This window comes from Aedes aegypti, chromosome 3 (assembly GCF_002204515.2).
Source record: "Aedes aegypti strain LVP_AGWG chromosome 3, AaegL5.0 Primary Assembly, whole genome shotgun sequence".
NCBI classification, from domain to species: Eukaryota; Metazoa; Arthropoda; class Insecta; order Diptera; family Culicidae; genus Aedes; species Aedes aegypti.
The window spans coordinates 237,084,943-237,106,476 of NC_035109.1; the positions used below are offsets into that span (position 1 = coordinate 237,084,943).

At 36.5% G+C, this 21,534-nt stretch overlaps 1 protein-coding gene across 16 annotated transcripts in view; it reads right to left on the reverse strand.

The window, feature by feature from the left end:
• Positions 1-21,534, reverse strand: part of LOC5571159 (adenylate cyclase type 2) — a 200,564-nt gene that overhangs the window by 61,099 nt on the left and 117,931 nt on the right. For all 16 annotated transcript variants that reach the window (XM_021854242.1, XM_021854241.1, XM_021854239.1 and 13 more), the window contains 4 exons: positions 8,500-9,042; positions 7,128-7,255; positions 1,524-1,682; positions 830-962 (listed from right to left, as the gene is read on the reverse strand). In XM_021854242.1, the coding sequence (XP_021709934.1) occupies positions 830-962; positions 1,524-1,682; positions 7,128-7,255; positions 8,500-9,042 (963 nt within the window). The remainder of the gene's footprint in view (positions 1-829; positions 963-1,523; positions 1,683-7,127; positions 7,256-8,499; positions 9,043-21,534) is intronic.

Below are 21,534 nucleotides of genomic sequence, written 5' to 3' on the forward strand. Positions count from 1 at the left end.
CAGGTAGTTTTCATGGTTTATGTTTGTAAGCATTTAAATAGTTTTTAAATTATTTTGTTGGAATTATGTATGCTTTTTCAAATTTTTTAAGCTTCAAATCCGTGTTTGAAATATGCAACCGAAATGGATTTCAATATCATAGGCCTGATATTACGCAGTAACGAAAGGGCAAAGTTTGCAGAAGTTAATTGAATTTAAAACCTATTGGATACAAACGCCTGCAAACACTGGATCGTGCCAGATTGGATTGAAAATCAAATAATTCTTCACTACAAACACAACCCTGAGGCGGCTTTTTTCATATGGTGAAGGATAATCCCTGAACAAACACAAACTTTCCTAGCCCACACAATCAATCCAGCAACCTGCTTCTGAGTATGGTTTTTCCTCCTCGTCGTGAATTCAATCACTCCATTGCTCAGACTCATGCTTATATGTTGGTACCGTAAAACAGGGTAACATAAGTCAGATTTTTTGAGAAAATTTCAGTTCGATAATTAAATCTTCACAAGCTTTACATTTTTAAATAAATATTGGCACCCAAGATATGTTGGTACTGGCACTCATCGCTCGTGAATATAAGTAATAAGTGGAAAGTATTGTTTCGATAGTTTGAAATGTTTATTCATGATCAAAACTCTTTTCTAACAGAGTCTTCAATTTTTATTGGCTTATGAGAAGAAGAAAGAGAAACACCATTCGTGAATTGAAAATGTACCATCGATAAATGTTGGTTCGAGAGTAATTTCAATCAATGTTACCTCAGTTTACGGTACCAAAGAAGCGTAACAACGGATAAACCTTAAAAGAGAGAACGGGGTCAATTTACCTTCGGTGGCACAATAAGGTATGTTTCAATTTTATGATCCGCCAGGTATGACTCGCGGCCGGCACCTCCTCCCGGTTCCACCTCAAACCGATCGCCCAGATAGTCCAGCGTTGCCTTCGTGATGTGGACACGACTTTGTTGGGGGAAGAAAAAGGAAGAGAAAAGAATTGAAACGGTTAGTAGCGAATATAATCCTGCTTGTGACATAACGGAAATAATGACCGACAACTCTATGCTCCTTTGAAGTTGGCAGTATGTGTTGAATGTGTAGAAGACAGATATTCTTCAGATGGAGATATGTTGGAAAATCAGGACTTTATGTTTCTCGATCACAGGACAACAGTTTTCAAAAGCTTCGTTTCACTTCGATAAAATGTTTTATGTTAAATAGATAACATGATTTTGTCAAACCCTTCTATAAATTTATTTTCGGCTTTGCTTCAATGTGTAAACAATTAATTAGAATTGGTTATATGTGTTGCATATTCAAATGATCAATCATGGCTACGGGTGTAGATTTTGATGACTGGAATAATGTTGATTTTTACAACGAAGAAAGATACATATTGAAAATATGCACATTAAAAATATGAATAATATTTCATAAACTCCATCCTTATCAAAATTGAAAATCCGTGTCACATCCGTGAGCACATCGTTATGCATTTTTTTTTTCCAAGTGAATATGTCTTACCCAGCTACGCCTCCACTCTCCATGTGATTTGCTAGAGTGACATCGTCGCTCCACACGTCGAACTGCCATTTGCGCAATCCCAGCACTCCGCACAGGACATTGCCGGTATGGATGCCGATTCGCATGTCCACGTTGAATCCTGTCGCCTCACGGACGAATCTGTTGTTGGTATGACGAGAGCAAGAAAAAAGTAAAGCATTAAAATGACGATGCAATAATTGAATTCCGGATGCTATTAAAACTTGTTTTAACGAGCAAAATTTACATCGGCTGGAATAGAGCCTCGGCGAGGTTGCCTGTACTGCTCCATTCGATTATAGGAAGTCTGTAGTTTGGTAGTTGTTGCAAGTTAGAAAGTTGAACTACAGTATGCAAACAAGCAGATGACTAATGATTGGAAGCAGAAAATATCGGTCGTGGATGATGTTACGATGTTTATGTTGGCAAACAATCTAAACTGCACTGATGTGGTTCGAAAGCTTTTGCGTTTCAGTAGTAGACCGCCGTATATTTCGAAGTAACACACAGCAAAAAATAAGTAATATAGACCGACGTAAAATTCAGCTACCACATCCAATCTTCTACAATATTCCGTTTCAAATGTAAATGAGCGACATCGATATAAATGCCAACAAACCCCTCTCGACCAACAACACACAATGGGTTTCAAATTTATCAATCCTTCTTCAATGTGAAACCCCTTAGGGGGGTGAGGGGGGGGGGGGGTCGAGATAGGAGATGTTAATTTGAAGTTGACATTAATAAATTGTCAGGCAGGAAGATAGGCAAAACTGAAGTAGCTATGGACCGATGCACGGGTTCACTTGTTGACGTTTTAGCGGTGCCGTGTTATTTATGTGACCATGGCGACCCGTGAATTCGGCACCGCTCAAACGTCAAATTAGTGAACTCGTGCATTGGTCCATGGACCGATGCACGAGTTCACTACCTGACGTTTGAGCGGTGCCGTGCTATTAACGTGACCATGGCAACGAGTGAATTCGGCAACGCTCAAACGTCTTATTAGTGAACTCGTGCATCAGTCCATAAACAATTTATTTCCAAGTAAAGGAGAAGATATTAATCAAAGTATATTTTTTGAAAATTCCTGGAAAAAAATACCGAAAAAGTCACTTTAGGTGTTCCCGTAGGAATCACTGGAAAATCCATGGATTAAATGCATGCAAGCACCATAGAGGAGGAAATTGTTGAAGGCCATCCTGGATGAGTTCTTGGAGTAACTCCGGGAGGAATACCTGAATCCTGAAATTTAAGGAGGAATTCAGGAAGAAGTCCTTGACAGCAGTGTTGCGATGGATCTTCTTCGTGAACAATGATCGACGCATCTTCGCGATTCACCATTCGATCCAACAAAGCGAACGGATGCTACGCCGAAGAAGCAAAATGAACAAACCGATATGTGGTTCGCGAAGCCTTTCCACTCGTAGGATTCATTTATCCACGCGCTGTTCATTCTCGTGATTCATTGCAAGGTTGCTTCTTCTCGTAAAGTCAAGCAAACACTCCACGCTAAGCCAGCTCCACGCAGCGCTCGTGTTAAAACCAGTGCTGGGAATGGTACACTCAGGCAAAAGGAATATCGATAAACATAGGAACCCCTTATGAAAATTTCTACAGTACATTTTTCTACAGTAGTTTTGGGTTGCCCTTAGCAACGGGTGTTTTGCTATTTTCAAGGCATTTTGCCTACAGCAGCGATGGGCGTGAGTTTCACTGGCTTCACTGACTGTGATTGGCTTTGCTTGGCTACTGTAGAGTGAATTTCAGATTTATTCCCAACCCTGGTTAAAACTACACAGAATGAGGCAACCAATGCAGAACTGGCTGACTGAGTGAAAATTCTGTGTAGGTCGCACTCATTCTGTGAGTTGCCAACGTGTTGGCCTTCGGCTGTGCGGAGATCGATGGAAACGGAACTGTCAATGATATCCCGCGCGGCAGCAAACAGTTGGCCGTTGGTAAGATGGGGAGTTTTCTGAGATGTTTTCTAGCGAAAAGCCGGAGGATGGTCGCAAATGCGAAAGTTTTTTCCCCATTTGCTTCCGCTTCGGCTATTAAAATGAAAAAATCTCTGAAAACTCTTAAAATATGAATGTTTTTTTTTATGTTTTCAGAAGCAAAACAAAAATAGAAGCGAATTCCGCATTTCAAGCGTTCTTCTTTTGTGCGCATTTCAGTCATTCAGTTTTGTTTACCACCGTTTGCACAAAAGTGTATACAGACCCTTTGCACGATGCCAATTTTGTGCGCTCGGCACTCATTTTTGAGCGAAACAAGTTAAGCATGATTGTTGCGAGCCCGCATGAAGATGATCGAAATGAATATTTTCCTGCTCTTCGCGAAGAGCAGGCAGCGAGGGTTGTACCGTTCACACTACCGAGCGATGGAAAACCACCCGATAGCGTCGGGAGACACAACGATCCGAAAATGAAATACGAACGAATGAAGCGCCCGAACGGTTGTTTGTGTTTATTCACAGATTCTGTTTTGATGCTTACGAAAATTCATCGTGTCTCACGTTTCCGATCGTTGTTCAGCAACATTGCTTGACAGTAATAAGGGGCTGTCCATAAATGACGTAGCATTTTTTCACTGATTTTTTACACCCCCCCCCCCTCCCCCTCGTAGCATTTCGTCACAAACACGGGTACTCCCCCTTGGAAAATACGTAGCATATCAAGCACCCCCCCCCTTTTTTTCTGACGGGGTTGAAACAAAAAAAAAATAAATTCGGAAGTTCAATACAAAGTTTGATATTAATTAGTAAAAGTAAACAGTTTTAAATAAACATTTTCCTGTTTAAGTTACATAATTTTGGTTTCCAGTTTCATATAGGCTAAATTATATTACTTTTGCTAATGTTACCATGAAAAACAAGTTTAATATAAAAAATGTGAAATAAAATGGTTGATTAGATTGATGAAACTCGTTACTGTCGAGTTAGGGTGCAATATATTTCATAATATATTGAACAGAAATTTCGTTATATTACAGGATTGTTTTTTAGTTATTTTAGTTAGGAAATAGGTTTCAATGAAAATGATCAACAAAATATATTAATTTGAAATGAATCATTGTCATTATTATCCAAATTCAAATCCATTTAGCAATCAGTGGCCAGGTACATAAAGATACATAAAGATACGATTTATATACAAATTATTCATATCCATTGATATTTCAGCTGAACTTTATTATCGTTTCCATACTGAAATAATCTTGCACAACCTATAATGAAACAGTTAAATAATAAAAGTTGTTCAAATTACCGAGTTATTAGAAAATTTAACGATAGGGCAATTTTTATTATTCTTGTGATATGAATGTTTTGAAGCTCATTTTATAACCCAAGTTTATAAGTAAAAAACAAAAAGAAGTTTGATAAAAAACAATTGCATGCCATTTTTTTCAGCGCCTCTGTTTTTACCGACTTGTTTCAAAATGCTCCGTCCACTAGCTAGAAACCCTCCCTCCCCCTCGTCACACTTCGTCACAAATTCGTGAAGCCCCCCCTCCCCCCTAAAAAGCTACGTCATTTATGGACGACCCCTAATAGGCGGATCCCTAAAGGAACCATTGAAAATATTCCTGGCGATATCACCGATGCAATTCTGATAGGAACTCCTGAAAGATTTCGTGAAGAATATTCTGGAGGATTTTCCAGTAGATATCCTTGAGAAATCCCTGAAGAAACTCCTGGAGGAATTCCTGAAGAGATTTCTGGAAGCAGTCCTGGTTGGACTCCTGGAAGAATCCCTAAAGGGACTCATTTGAACAATCTCTGAAAGGACTCCTAGAAGAATCCATAAAGGGATTCCTTTAAGGTATTCTAGGAATCCCTGGAAGAATTTGCGTAGAAACTCCAAGAGGAATTCTCAGAGGATTTCTAGGTGCAATTCTCGGATTAATTCCTAGAGGAATTCTCGGAGGAATTCTCAGAGGAATTTCCGGATGAATCCTTGAAAAAATTGCTTGATGAACTCTCAAAGAAATCTCCGTATACAAATTCTCGTAGGAACCCTTGAAGAAATTTTCGTGGAATCATGGAAGGAATTCCCGTAAAAATCATTGATAGAGTTCTCATTGAAATTCCTGTAGAAGGTCCCGGACGAATTCACCTAAAATAAAAAAAAAATCCCTGTAGAAATTCCCATCACAAATTCACGAATATAAATTTTGAAAATTAATTTTGCTTCGGAAATTTATTTTAAACATTTCACTCAACATAATCAAAAATTTTAACGAGAAATTCCTCAAAGTACACATTTACAATTATAATGAGGTTTACACATGTTGTTCGAGTATTGTATTTGAGTTGCGTCCCAGATTACCCGGATTACCACAATAAATTACTTCGTGAATTATTTGAAGAGTTTGTCGACCATTTTCACATGATATTTTGGCGTGCATCTCAAATTCTTACAAAGATTCTTCTTTAAATGTCTCAGTCAAGTCAAGTCAAGTCAAGAAAATTTCCAATACTAAAAGATACTGGACCGACCGGGAATCGAACCCAGACACCTTAAGCATAGTTTTACTTTGTAGCCGTGGACTCTAACCACTTGGCTAAAGAAGGTCTCGTGTTATTAACCCCTAATATCTAAATTATTGTTTTTGATCTTAGTGTTTTAAACGATCTAAACACGTTTTTGGTAATGATTTATTTATATTCATGATTTGTGAATTTTGGTTGTTGATTTTTCTAATTCCTACGTCACAAGTTGGCGCCTATGTGAATCATCTATATTCACCTTTAAGGAAAATTAAAAAAAAAACTCCTAGATAAATAAACAAAATGCTGAAAAACATTAACATATCATTGAAGGAACTGCTCCTACCATTTATTGAATATTTTGGCCTAATTATCCATTCGGCCTCACATACTTCGGCCTAACGTACTTCAGCCTAATGCTTTTCGGCCTACCTTATTTCGTAAAGTACTTCGGCCTAAAGTACTTCGGCCTAATGACTTTCGACCTTATAACCGAACACCACTGAAGAATTATCAGAAAATATATGAATGACATCTGATGCTTTTGACCATCTCCTGAGCTATTCTGGGAATCTGGTGACCTCAGAGATGTGGTCTCTTCCGAATTCGAGCCATTTAAAACACAAGCGGGACGGCTTGTGGGCTTTTGAGGTTTAATTCTGCATTTTAAAGATGTTCACCGAAAAACATAATGATATTTCTTGTCGAGTTCTGATGCAGTGCTCCATATAAGTGTTGCAATACACGATTCCATGTTTATAATGGGTAGTGTGCTTAAAAGTGTCTTTTTTCTAAACGTGGTGATTTTTCTCTAGTTGTATTCTGATTCTTTTTATTTTTTATACTCAAATGATCATGACTAAACCAATTTATAAATCTCATGACTTTCTAATATGGTTTACTGATCTCGATTTTTTGTAATTATGAAAATTGTCATTGAATAATATGAACATAAATTGCACTATATATGCTCTAAAATAAAGTCATTTAAATTATTTGTATATTGTAAATATGAACCCAACAACATATCAAAAAAATATTGCAAAGTCTCATAAACTCTAATGGATGAAAAAAAAAAACAAATCACTTACCGTATCGCTTCAATCATTTGCAGCCCCATGTTGACACAGTTGGCAGCGTGTTGGGGCCTGGAGACCGGCAAACCGGATACACAGTAGTAGCAATCGCCGAGAATTTTTATTCGCAAACACTGATTTTCCTGGCGATGGATTGGGGACGAATTACGAATTTTACGCCGCGTTGAGTTTGGTTCGATGGTGCGGGAACGAGAGAAGAAACAACAAGAGAGGAAAAACAGATTCTGATGAGAAATGGGAAACTTGCTTGAAGCGCCATCAGTGCATGTCAGTGTGAACGGGTGTCGTTGACAGAGATCTCCTCTTCTTTTTTATGACGTTACGTCCCAACTGGGACAAAGCCTGCTTCTCAGCTTAGTGTTTAGCACTTCCACAGTTATTAACTGAGAGCTTTCTTTGCCAATTTACCATTTTTGCATTCATAAATCGTGTGACATCTTCAAATTTTCCAATCCGAAAGACCCTCGACCGGTGGGATTCAAACCTACGACCCCCAGTTTTGTATAATACAGCAGCGCGTTTACCGCTACGGCTATGTGGGACCCAGCGATCTTCTGAGGGCAATCTAATAGATAGAATAAATAAATAGAAAAGCATCAGCCCTGTTGGGGTGGCAGCAATTTGTTAGAAACGACCGGTGACAGCTTGTATGGTGTGATTGGATTTGATTTGATTAACGGCAAATTGGCTGACGATTATGTAGTTTCTGGCATGGGTATTCAGACGGTTGATGGCTTTAGAAGTGCACTCGAACAATTTACCTTCTAAGTGAATTCCAAGAGTATAACACGATTCTATTTGGGTTAAATATAATCTTAGAAACCACCAAGAATACAAATTTTCAATTTTCAGCGTTGTGCTACAGATTAGTCGACTATGGCTGCTGATGCCATTGTTTATCAAGAAGAGTCTCTGTCGTTCCACAAAATCATATGATGACATGCATGATGACAGCAAATTAACAAACGACCCTCCAAGGAAAGCATTTTTTCCCGTTTGGTGTACGGTGTATGCAATGCACAATGGTCCGAAATGAAAATTAAGCGAAAAAAAGCTGCTTTTTCAGCTTCCTTCGATTTGAGACGTTAGTCTTGAACAAAATTGTATATTATGAGATTTACTATAAGTTAGCTCAAGAACGCAACAACGAATAACGCCAAACAAAAAGAAATATCTTAAATTAAAATATAAATTAGGATAACACTATACAACTTTTCTTTGAGAAGATGCAAAATTCAATTATAAACCCTTTTCCGAAGAAATCGTGCGTCGAAAACCGACGAGAATAGAAAACATTTTTTTTCTGCTAAATTGCCTTTTAGGACCATTGTGCAATAACTACTTGTAGCTTCCATATTATACTTACTTGAGCGATTTGATCAAACCGTCCAAACAGTTCGTTGAGTGTCTTCACCAAGTCGGACGCCGTTAGCTGCTCTGATAGAGGCGTGAAGTTCACAATGTCGGCATACAAAATGGACACGTTGTTATGCCTTTGGACGTGCATTTCGTGAAATCTAGTCTGACTCTGACCACCGGCTGTTTGGCAAGCGTCGGCCATTTTCAGCATAATGCTGCGCTTCACTTCGGCTGCAATGTAGGCCGGTATCACACTGAGCAAAAGCTGCTCTTGCTGTTCTCGTTCGCATTCCAGCCGGACCCTTTGCTCAATTCCGATGCGAGTTCCGTCCACGGCATCGATGTGGGCTGCATCCGACATGATGCGGTAGTATAGGCCGGAGATGGACGCCGACGCCAGGAATATCATCTCCGCTACCAGCTGGGGGAAAAAGTAGGCAGGAAGGTCCTGCACTCCAGACCAAAGGCGACATCCTATGTGCACTAGACATAGAATTACCGCCAACACTACGGAAACGGGCCAGGAGATGGGCAGCATCGTGTGGACACCCTGCCGAGACAGAATGGAGAGGGAGAATTTGAATGAACGACGACAAACCGGATAATGGAAGGAAATTTAGAAGATGATTGCACGTAAATTGCACTGGCCATGGAGGAGTGACGACAATATATGCTGAAGATTGTGAGCTTCCGAAGAAGTGCTTGGCGCTGTGATAGATAGAGCGCTCAAAATGTATATGAATGTCTAGTGAATTGTACAGTGTATCATGTGATAAGAATACTATTTTAAATAGGGTGTCACAAAATTTCACCTTGTCAGGATACATGGAGGCTGAACCTCCAAATGGTTGATAAAGATGTTCCAAACATAAAAAAACTTTTGCATGATGACTCCGAAAAATAACGTTCAAAGCTTGCCCTGTTGAAAATTAAAAAAAAAAAGCCAAGTGCTGTAACTCTATTATGACCAACGAGTGGATATTTATAACGTATTATTGAAACTTGCCACATTGTATTCGTTTGTTGTAAAGATAGTGGCCCAAAGTCACCCTTATGACCCAATGTCAACCCGTACGAGGTTGATGTATAAAAAAATCCCTTGGATCCCTTGAAATCCAAATCATAAAATAAATAATTCACTGCGAATTTTTCATAAAAATTCAAACCGATTCGAATATTGGGGAATTACGTATTTTTAGAACATTCTAACTATTAACAAACTTAACGCTAGTACAAAAAATTACCAAGGAAAAGATGAAAAATTTCGAAAGGAAATTATTTAACATTTAATGAGCACAAGAATGTTATATGTTGTTAATATATGGATTGTATTTAGATAAACGAAATTTGGATTGTATTTAGATATTTATTCCTTCATCATGCAATCACCAGATGTATCGTAAAAAGGGGTATCTTTGATAATGCGGGAAATTTTGATAAATAATAAATTTAAAATGATGCGATTTTAGCATTTTTAAATCATACAAACAATCTATTTTACTATCACTATTTGATGAGTTTTTAAAGATATCGTCGGTTATTTTTTGACCATAGCTAGTTAAGGTTGTATGTGGTCTCAATTTTTTTTGGCGTAACGCATTTTTACAAATTGGGGCCATTTTTTAATCTGTCAGAAATTTCCATCTAACGTTTAACGCCTAGAAGTATGCAACGTATTATGTACTTCACGTGATTTATTCGATTTTGTTCAAAATGCACTTATTTATATAACAAAAACGATTGATTTATGCTCTAATAACAGTTTTGTATGTGATTTTTTTTGTATAAAATCATTACTTAAAATTGTACTCAAGCTCCCTACTTACATTCGTTAATCCAGTTCCAACTACCATGATCAGTAGTTTGGTTGTGGATTTCCATGTGTATTACCTCGTTTTACGGTACGAAAAATTTTAACAGTGTTGAAATGATGTTGACACAAAAGTCAAAATATCCAAAATAATTTATGTTTTTAAACGAATTCGAATGAAACCCGCATCTATTCAATTCCAAAATTAAATGTATTTTTTTAAACAACTATACAGTTTTTACATAGTATGACGGCAACAAAATTTGTGTCGTATCATATCATTTCTATTGATTAATATATTGTTTTTAAAAAGTAGATATTGAGACAGTTTTTCTGAAGGGTTACTAGCGAAAAATGAGTTTTGTTACTGATGATGTATATGGGCCACTTGTGTGATCAACTTTGAAAATCCATCATATATGCTAAAACTAACGTATATATGATTAAGGTACAGTGGGGGAAGTGTATCAGTGGGGTAAGTGGATCATTTGTCCATATTAAGCATAAATACTTGAATATGTTAAATGTTTTCGCACCATTGCTTCGTTTTAGGTTATATTCTTACATCCACACTAATACTATTGCAAAACTGGTACTACACATACACTAACACAAGCAAACTTGTTAGCAGCAAAAATCAATTAGTTTCAAAATTGTTTTCTACCAATCAAAAATCCATTGTATCTCAGTCTAAAATCGAATACTATTAGTTTGTTCAACACATGGTGAGCATTTCAGTTCTAATTTAATGAATATCGATGAAAAATATGTGATTTTTATAAATAAATACAGATATATTGGACATGGTACACTTACCCCTACTTCTTCATGGGGTGGGGTAAGTGGATCAAGTATTATTATCATTTGTTGGCAGAATACTTACAAGACATTAAATAAGTTTCAATATCCGCAAATGTTGTTTTCCTTTAACTTTGTCCATTCCTAGCTTAAAGTTGTCAAAGTGGCCATAGAAAATTTGAATAAATCCACCTAAAAGGTATATCAATCTTTCTGGTATAAAAAAATATAAAAGAATGAATATTGCAAAATTCAAACAAAACTTTTTGTGGTATATCTTTTGTTTAATTGCAAAAAAGGCAAAGTATACAAATTTTTCAATTGAAAGCATATTAAGGAACCTTAATTGACCATATTAATTGTTCTAGAGAGATGGAACAACTAAATTAATAAATAGAATAAACAGATTTCAGTATGTTAATCAAAGGTAAATGTAACTAATATTTTTAAATTATGAATGTTTTTCAAAAACATCGTTAGGAATAATCCTACAATACTTCTGTACAACTTATGAGTATTAAATGGATGATTTTTCTCCAAATTACCCTAGTAACATTTTTTTTTTGTTCGAATTAGTGTAAACTAATGTTTAAATATTTTTCATAATATTTTGATAAAATAAAGTTACTTTTTTATTTTAAAGGTATCAAAATGTAACATAAATATCACTAATAACAAGAATAATGTCATTCATACTATACATATTTACACAACATTTGTTTCGAGAATAGATTTTTTTTATTGGTGATCCACTTACCCCACCATGGTGGGGCAAATGGATCATTTGGCGCAAATTTTCAAGTTCATCATACTCATTACATAACAATCAAAAAAATCAAAATAAATGGTGATTTGAAGTATATTAGTCCCTCACTTCTCATCCACAGAAAAAAGTTTGATTAACATTATTAACGTTAGCTGTACATAACAATGAAGTTGACTATTGATTTTTCTGTATCCACTTACCCCACGGTACCTTATATAATTCAGTTTGCGGTATTAAGATATTATCTGAAGAAATATGTATAGCTGTTATTATAGAAAAAATGTTAAAACACACTGAAAAAAGGGCTCGATAAATTTGAACAAAACTATTGAACGTTAAAAAAGCAGTTGACATTTTATATGCTTACGTAGATAATAGTAGACATTTTATTTACGTAGAAATTTTATGGCAGCCAGGAGTAAAAAGCTGGATATGGAAAAAGTGCTGAAATGTGAAGCTTAATAGTTCACGATCCTTGACTTTACATCTAAAACTACTATATATTGAAAACAAGCTTTAGCCCGTGTTAACATGGCATAGAAAAGTATGGTATGTGTAAAGTACCTAGAAAAATATGAAACACCAGTGCAGTCTTGAATTTGAACGCTCTAAAATACATTCTTTAAATTTTATTATAATTATTATTATTATTATTTATTTATAATCAAAAATTTTGAAAGAGGAAAAAAAAATTCTTTAAATTTCATTTCTCTAAGACAGCTTTCTGTGTGTGTTTGTATGGAAAATACTATTTTCCTTACAAATCCAAACTGTAGTATCAAAACTATAAAAGATCTTGCTCTGATATTTCAGGGATACTTTAGTAGAAACATTAGCACTTGTATACAATGTTGTACGAGAAATGAGAATTTCAGAAAAAAAAAATCAGAGCACGTTATATTTTCGATCTTATGATATGTACGATAGTAGGGTGCCGGTACCAATGGTTGTAATGTACCAGTAGATTGGACTATGGAATAAAACGTACATTTTTCGATAAAAACGACATGTGCTATTTTTGGTGGATAGATCGCCTCTAGTTTAGTCGATTTGTCAAATTTCAGCTTTTTATCTTATCAAAAAGTCATATAAATAATTAAGTTTACGTGAAAAATGGGCTCCCTTGCACCAATAGTAGCCGTCGTGTTCCAGTAGTGGATCAACGGTTGGAAGCAGTTTTTAAAATGGATGTATACAAATGAAGAAAAGCCCTAGAGATGATCTTTATGCTTCATTCGAAAGATATTAATTGCTGTTCCGAGGGAAAAATGCTAAACCTATGTAAAAATTTACCATTTTGTTTAAAATTCCTTGTATCATTCCCGAACGTCTACTACTGGAGCACTAGCGCAACTACTGGAACACGTGTACCAATAGTGGCTCAAGCGATTTTATGTTTGAAAATTAGTTTTATCACTCTTTTTATATTTTTCCTATATAGTAGAGGTTGAAATCTTTCTGTTGATGCCAAAAGATCTCTGTTAGGGCTTTTTGTAATTTTGTTATGATTTTTTATAGCTTAGGTAGTCCACTAATGGCACCGGCACCCTAGCTGTAAAATAATTTTCATCGGAGCAACTCAGAGGCGCGTCCACGTTCGAAACCATGGGTAGGACAAACGTTGGCAAACATATATTGTGCATAGTGAATCGAAAAAAAAAACTTTAACCCTGGACTGGAAACTGAAAGTAACTATATTTGAGGGGCTACAAAGCAAAGTGTGTAAGTGACATTTTGGTCGCTTTTGAGTAAAGTAAATTCTACTATTTCTAAGCGATATAACGAGGGGCCCAGATAGACGTAGCGGTAAACGCGCAGCTATTCAGCATGACCATGCTGAGGGTCGTGGGTTCGAATCCCGCTGGTCGAGGATCTTTTCGTAAAGGAAAATTTCTCGATTCCCAGGGCATTGAGTATCTTCGTACCTGCCACACGATATACACATGCAAAATTGATCAATCGGCAAAGAAAGCTCTCTGTTAATAACTGTGGAAGTGCTCATAGGAACACTTATCTGAGAAGCAGGCTTTGTCCCAGTTGGGACGTAACGCCAGAAAGAAGAAGAAGAAGATAACGATATTTTTAGGTGATTTTTCCGCTCAGCAGAAAAACAAACATAGCTCTTAGAAGACTGGCTTGTTTTTTTTTGAACCCCCATATAATTTGTACATTTATCTTCTCATTTTCATACCAGTCGTTACCGCAAGACTAAGAAAGTTTATTGTCTTTACAGGGCTGATAGCGACCGAGTGTCTTAAAAATAGGAAATTGAAGACCTCTTGCCAGAATAAAGAGATCTAAAAGGAATCAAAAAGAGGCAAAAAGAGATCAATTAGGGACCATATAAGCAAAACGAAAACTAATAGAAGATAAAAGTTTGATTCTTCATAGCATTAGAGCAAACATTTCTCTAAGATCTAAGACTTTTTTAGAATATCCCATCACATTACGACAAGCTTTTTTCATGATTTTCTATACGAATTTCATCTGAAACTAGGGGTTATTATTCAGGAATTTGCCCAAATGTTCAGATATTAAAGAGTTCATTTAGCGATTATTTTTCAAGGAATTTCTCTACGAATTTGACTAGGGAATTTCTCCTAGAATTTTATATAGGGTACCTTACGAACCTGGATTTTTCCAAGGAGAACCACATAAATGGATTTTTTCCAAAGATTATATCTGAAACCATCTGAATACTCAAAACAAAATTTTTGAGAAATTTTTCGAGCCATCGATTTCTTTGGGATATCCTTCAAGATTCCCGGTCAAAACGTGTTTTAAAATTCAATCTATAACTTCTCCATAGATTCCTGGGAATTTCCTTCAGATTTCTACAGAAATTTCTCCAGTTATATTTTGAGATTTTCTCAAGTAAGTTTGAAAGTTTAATCTCAGGAATTCTTCCAGGAATGTCTCCAGAGAAATGCCAAGGATATTTTTCTGAACAATAAATCCGAGACGTATTTTTAAAGAAAAACTTATAGTTACTTCTGATAAAACTTGGGTAAGTTTTAAAGTCACACTTAATGAACAAGGAATTCTAGCAGGGTTTCTAAATAAGACCCTTCAACTTTTTTTTTCCAAAAACTCTGAATTAAATCTTTGTGAATTTCCTTGGAAGAAATTCTTTAGAAATCTTTGGAAGATCTTCTAGAGTAACAATTGTAATCAGTTGAAGGATTAGCGAAAAAATATCTGAAAAATAGTTTTGATAAAAAAAGTATCTGAAGATTTTTTTTTGGAGCCTGTACAACTTTGCATCAGTATTCAAAGCCAGCAGACTAAGGAAAAAAGAGACTTAGGAGACCATTTTGGTTAAAAAAGATACTCTTAACACCTTTCATTGCAAGTCTTAAAAGTATGTTTTTGCCATTACGTTCATATAAGCCTGGAAATGAATAACATAACGGCCTACTTTTGCTGACAATAAAAACAGTGCTGCTACTTTTCAGCACTCTTTTCGATACTGAAAAGTAGCACTTTTTTAGTTCTGTTTTGGGAGTCACCAACTAAATATCTGCGTCTCTTCATACGCCAACTTCCCTGTGAATCTCAATAGGTAATTCGACAATGCTTCTGCTTCTGCAACTATTTGGCGATTCGTATCCGACTAAAGGGAGCCCGGGGGCCATTTTTGCTTAAAATCATCAATAGCCGATTGATCTGATTCACGGATACTACAATGGCGCAGTCGGTATAATTTTGAGAATATTGTTACGGCGAACGGTTGTGTCGTAGCTTTCGGGCTCAATCATTCGGCTGATGGTGGAATCAGCCGATTGATCTTATTCACGGATACTACACCAGTGTTTGTGAAAGTTGCTTTAGAGTAGATTCCAAAAAGTCCGGAACCAAACTTCACGATGCTTCACGGTAGTACATAACAAATTTAATTCAAAGACATCTGTTCAATTTATAATGAAACAAATCGTTTTTAGGAGAATTAGGGCAAAAATAGCCAAAAAACTATATGCTCCCACTATCTCCTATCAATGAGGCTAATGGCGATCAATCATTTAGATCAATATCGAATCAAACTATTAACAATCATTTGGATCATATTTAGAATTTGTGATATAAGAAGGTAAATTATTCACAATAATGCAATAACACAGCCTAACAAAAATGACATTTTTGCGTGTCTCAAGGATCAAATTATGTGTCTCGAGTAGATTTGGGGTTGCTGAATCTGATGCCTTTTTCAGAAAAGTTCCAGCACGTCACAATTTTTAGCTACAGGTCTCCAAAGTTATATAGAACACTGGGTTCATCGATGTTCTTATAAAATTTAAAGTACAATTTATCGAACTTTTTTGTGATCTTATTCACCAAGCATGCAAATTAGGGCTTAAACTTTCATTTCAGACATAATTTGGTTGAAATTTCACGATTAAATTTAGATTAAACCGATTTTTTCAACATGCTTGCTGTCTCCATACAAAATTCTTCGTTTCTCTCAAATGGAAAAATACAAAACTTTTTTAAAACATCACAAAATAATTTTTCCGCATCGAAAGTATTCTAAACATTGATGATAAGTATTGTCATACGCATAAAGTTTGAATTCTGTAGCAATTTAAGCAAATAAATTGCCATACAAGCTGGCAAACTTGCATGCAAGTTGGCTAAAACAGTTATTTTTGCATTTTCAACAGCCAATATCTCAAAAACTAGACGTGCTATGATATTTTTGAAAATGGTAATGGCATGGTAATCAGCAGCCCTTTATTGAATGAATAGCGGTATTTTAGTGCTTGAGACAAAAACGTGTTCCGAAGTGTAATCATACATTTTGTACAAATTGCACTACAACTAATTTTTGCAAGCTATATTCTTGCTTATATGACTATTTTAGAATTCATTTCAATAAAAAAAAATCAATAATAAATAATAAATAAATAAATAATTTTCTAAAATATTTCATTGTACTTTTGGTCCCATAATCCTTTAAATTTCCATCTTTTTATAATGTTCTCTGTGAAACATTGTTGAAACGACTAGAAACGATGGAATTCATGGGAAATAATCTCCTAAGTAAAACAATTTTACACAAAACAACATGAAAATTCAGTTGTTATCCAGTAGCAGTAAGAGTCGGACGTATTTTGCATTACGTTCTACACGATCATCCAATTGTTTCGCTGCTCATGGCGGTGATCGGGCTTCGTGAGAACACTTTCAGAGTGGATTTTACGAAACTAAAACTCGACCTTCGTTTGAGAAAGTTCATTTCTTTCTGCATGATGTTGTCGGTCTACGCCGCGATCAAATTAAAAGACTGCTAATGCACCATGCACAAAATTGTGCCTTTGTTAAGTGCTTTAACCAGCAAACCGCCGAAAGAATAGTGAAGCGTCACAACAACCAGCACCATATAGAAGTTAATGGTGTTGACCTGGGAGGGAGAAACCAATACGAAATTTATGTACGTCAAGGTGAGCCGAGATTCTGCTGTCACGAACTGTCACTGTGAGCCCAGATCTAAAACAATGGACAAACATGATAAAAGCACGTAATTGATTAAAACTAATTTTTGCATTTTATCAAATGTGACAAAAAATCGATTGAAAAGCTATTCATGCTTATTCAAAAGTAATGTCACAATAACACCTTTTATCCTGATTGAATATAAAGTGTTCAAATTAGCATTATTTTACTTTTTCCAATAAAAACAACAATTAAATGCACAGAAAACTTTGGCCCTTTTTCCATGTTTGTCCAGAACGATCGAAGGAACACAACAAACGAAAACAAGCGATTTTCATCAAGTCTGCCTTGATTGTCGTTGGCAAGCTGGAGTTTTCTTGCAATTCATAATAACTTTGTGTCATATTTCGTGTGTAATATCGGTGCCTCCCTCCCAGGTGTTGACCTGGGAGGGAAGCACCGATACTACACACGAAATATGGCATGATTTTTTTTTCAAACTGCAAGAAAACTCCAGCCTTCCAACGACAATCAAGGCAGACTTGATGAAAATCGCTAGTTTTCTTTTGTTGTGTACCTTCGAACTTTTCGGACAAACATGGAAAAAGGGCCAGAATTTTCTATGCATTCTATTTTTGTTTTTATTAGAAAAAGTAAAATGATGCGTATTCGAATACTTTATATTCATAAAAGGTGCTATCGTGACATTACTTTTGAATCGGCATGAATAGCTTTTCAACAGTTTTTTTGTCAATTGATGAAATGCAAAAATATGGTTTGATCAGTTACGCGCTTTTTCCATGTTTGTCCATTGTTTAAGATCCGGGCTCACAGTGACAGTTCGTGACAGCAGAATCTCGGCTCACTATGACGTACAGAAATTTCGTATCGGTTTCTCCCTCCCAGGTGTTGACTACAAAGTGCGTCTAGCGTTAGACGACTCATGTATTGAGGTCAAAGTCCGCGACCTCTCGGAGAATGTTACGAACAACGATATCGCAGCAAATTTGCAGCAGTATGAAGATGTGCATGACGTGCAGGAGCTTATTTGGGGGTCTCCTACAAAGGCATTCCAACCGGGGTGCGAACAGTGAAAGTGACGCTTCATCGTCGCATCAAATCGTTTATCACCGTGCTTAGTGAAAACACACTAATCTATATAAATAAAAATGGAGTGGTGTTTGTATGTCACGATATGGCTCGAGAACGGGTGTATAGATTTGCATAATTCTTTCACTGTTGTATTCGACAGGGGATGCGACGTGTTCGTGCGGGGAAAAAAATTAGGAAAGTTTTCGGAATAATCAGAAAAACGCGTGAAAACTAATCTGTCATTTTGTAAGGAAGATTTCAGAACATTTTCCAACAGCCTACTTGATGGCAAGACGAAGTTTGCCGGGACCACTAGTTTCGTATAAAAATCAACCTAAGAGCTGCCGCTATTGTCTTCAACCTCTTCATCCAGGCAAATTCTGCTCGGAGAATAAGAAAGACACTAATACAACTACTGGAACAACTGAACGTGAGCCACCACCAGGCTTGGGAACTGTGACCACAATGCTGCGAATGCTAATGGACCCTTTTAAGCTTAGCAGGTGGTGGAATTCTTTTTGGAAACATTTCTACAATGATGTGGACCTTTTTTTCTATGGGAGGGGCATATTGCCCGGGTTGTTTTGAAACGTACACATTAGGACCGTTCACAAGAAAACATCTTGTACACATTTTTGAAGCAACCTGGAAAGAGAAAGTTGCGTGCAGAGCATGACAAACTAAATAAGCAACACCTTGACATAAAAAAAACTTTGGAAGTGATGCATTTGCCACTTCGATAGAGCAGTTTATCCTTAAGGGGGGCGTAGTACACCTTTTTACCTTAAGTCTTATTTTGCTTGGCGGATTAGATCACTAAATAATTTGATAAATTGTAGCGTAAAACAGTATTTTATTCAACTTCGGAGATTGATTGAAAGGGGTCCGCGTGGTCTGTAGGTATTTGAATTCTAAACTTGTAACCAACTCAGCAATTGGGTCACCAAGTGGCTCGGTAACTTAGTTGGTAAAGCAATCGTCTAGCATACAAGAGTCCTGGATTCAAATCCCAGCCGAGCATGTGGATTTTTTTTTCAAAATTTCACCCATAATTTGTCCATCTTTACCACGCGTAATGGGTTAATTAATACGGAGATTTGTTGTTCATAGTTGTGACGTGTTGAAACATTTTTTAGAGCGACATCAGTTTCAGCAAACCTAAATTTACTAGCGGCACATACGTTTTGATTCATATTGCAGACAGTCTCATTTTCCGGCCAATCTTCTTTAAGGTGTTTTTCCGTCACAAGAATTGTTTTAATTTTTGTCTTTCAAATGTTCTCATTTTCAGGGCTCGTTTTAATAAGCAGTTTTCATTGATATCTACGAAAATTAAAAATGCCCAACTAATTTAGACGCTTTTTTAGTGGTTTGAAGATTTTAATAGATGATTTGACCTTTCCAGGTATGACTATTATGAGCTGTCTGGACCTTGGACCTCAAACAACCCACATGAAAGCAACAGTGTTATCAAACTCTTTACTGTCCTGTATGTTCTATTGCAACTTTTGCATCATTGACTGCTCTTTTGCTGTTTGCTGCTGGCTTTGCCGGGAAAAAAAACTGAAAAAGGGAAATTTAACAGAAAATGCAAATTCATTATCCAACTTCCCTTCATTCAGAGGCGCACTGCCCACAGGCCAGACAAGGGCTCTTTCAACAGCTTGTGCCTATCTGTCTCTGTGTTCTTTTCCATCCTATGGGCTATGAGGAGGAGCAAAAAGTGACACAGTCAGTGGTATCATACAGCCAACAGGGGATCATGCTTCGAGGAAAAGCGAGATTGTTCGCATTGCAGCCAGCCTGTGGCCTTTCTCCGTCATCGGAGGGTGTAATGTGAATTGTAAACTTTGGCGGACGGGTCATTCCAATGTAGGGACTCTATCGTACTTCACTCAGAAGGCTTCCGGAGGAAAGAAGACAAACAGAACAATGAAATGCATCTGTTTGTTTATTTTTCCATGCGGATTGGAATATGCTACTCTCCTGGGCGTAGACGGTTAAAGTTATTGTCTAGTTTTAACTTATACTATGGATGGGCAAAAATAATATTAAGGTGGTGTATATTAGTGGTTTATTACTAAGCGAATAAGCTGAACACTTCAAGATAATTATCAAATCTACAAATCCCACAGACTTCCTATAACAGACGGTGTTAGCAATTTGAGATCAATATTGTAAAATATTTACACAACTGAAGAACTTCAGGGATCATAAAAATCTTCGCTGGCGGATAAATCAGGCCTCTCTGCCAAAAGACATCATAAATAGGGTAAACAGGTATAATACGCCCCCCCCCCCTAAGGAAAAACTGGTCTATCGCAGTGACAAATGCATTATTTCTATAGTTTTTGGTGTCTATGTGTTATTTAATTTATTTTCAGCTTTCTCTTGCCAGGTAGCTTCTAAAAAGAGTGCAAGACGTTTTCTGTAAACGGTTCAAATCTTGAAGTTTCAAAACAAACCGGGCAATATGCCCCTCCCGTAGAAAAAGTTCCGCAGCGTTGTAGAAATGTTTCCAAGGAGAATTCCACCACTTACTAAGCTTAAAAGTGTCCATTAGCAGTCTTTCGGTAAAAGTTTTTGTAATAAATACAATAGTAAAGGATGGGCTTCATTTACAAATAGGCTTGCCTATCGGAATTTTGCGCCAAAAAGCTGATTTTCGATATTTTTGGTATTTCTATTGGTTGTTTATACTTCCCAAAGATTTTATATGCGCAACATCATTTTTCGCGCATAGTTTAGGTATGTAATCATATTTACGTGTTAAAGAAGCCTCAATCCCCTGAAAATGAAATGGGGCGTATTGCCCGGTTGGGCGCATTATACCAATTTACCCTACTGTCTGAATTGGACGTTGAGCAGCTCAACTCCCAACATACTTTTGGAGTAGTAGATACTTGGAGTACGGTAACTCGGTGTTATACGCCCCACCCGGGCAATACGCTCCTCTTCGATATTAAATGAACCAGATTCAATATGAAATTGAAAATGATTGGGAATCCTTACTATTCATGAGACTGTCTCATTATGAAAAATTAGCAACAGAAATAATGCAAAAAGTATCAAAAGTCGAATTTTGACGTTATTTTTCACGTAGTTTGCTTAAGCATTTATTGAGTTAAATATTGTTGTTGCATCAA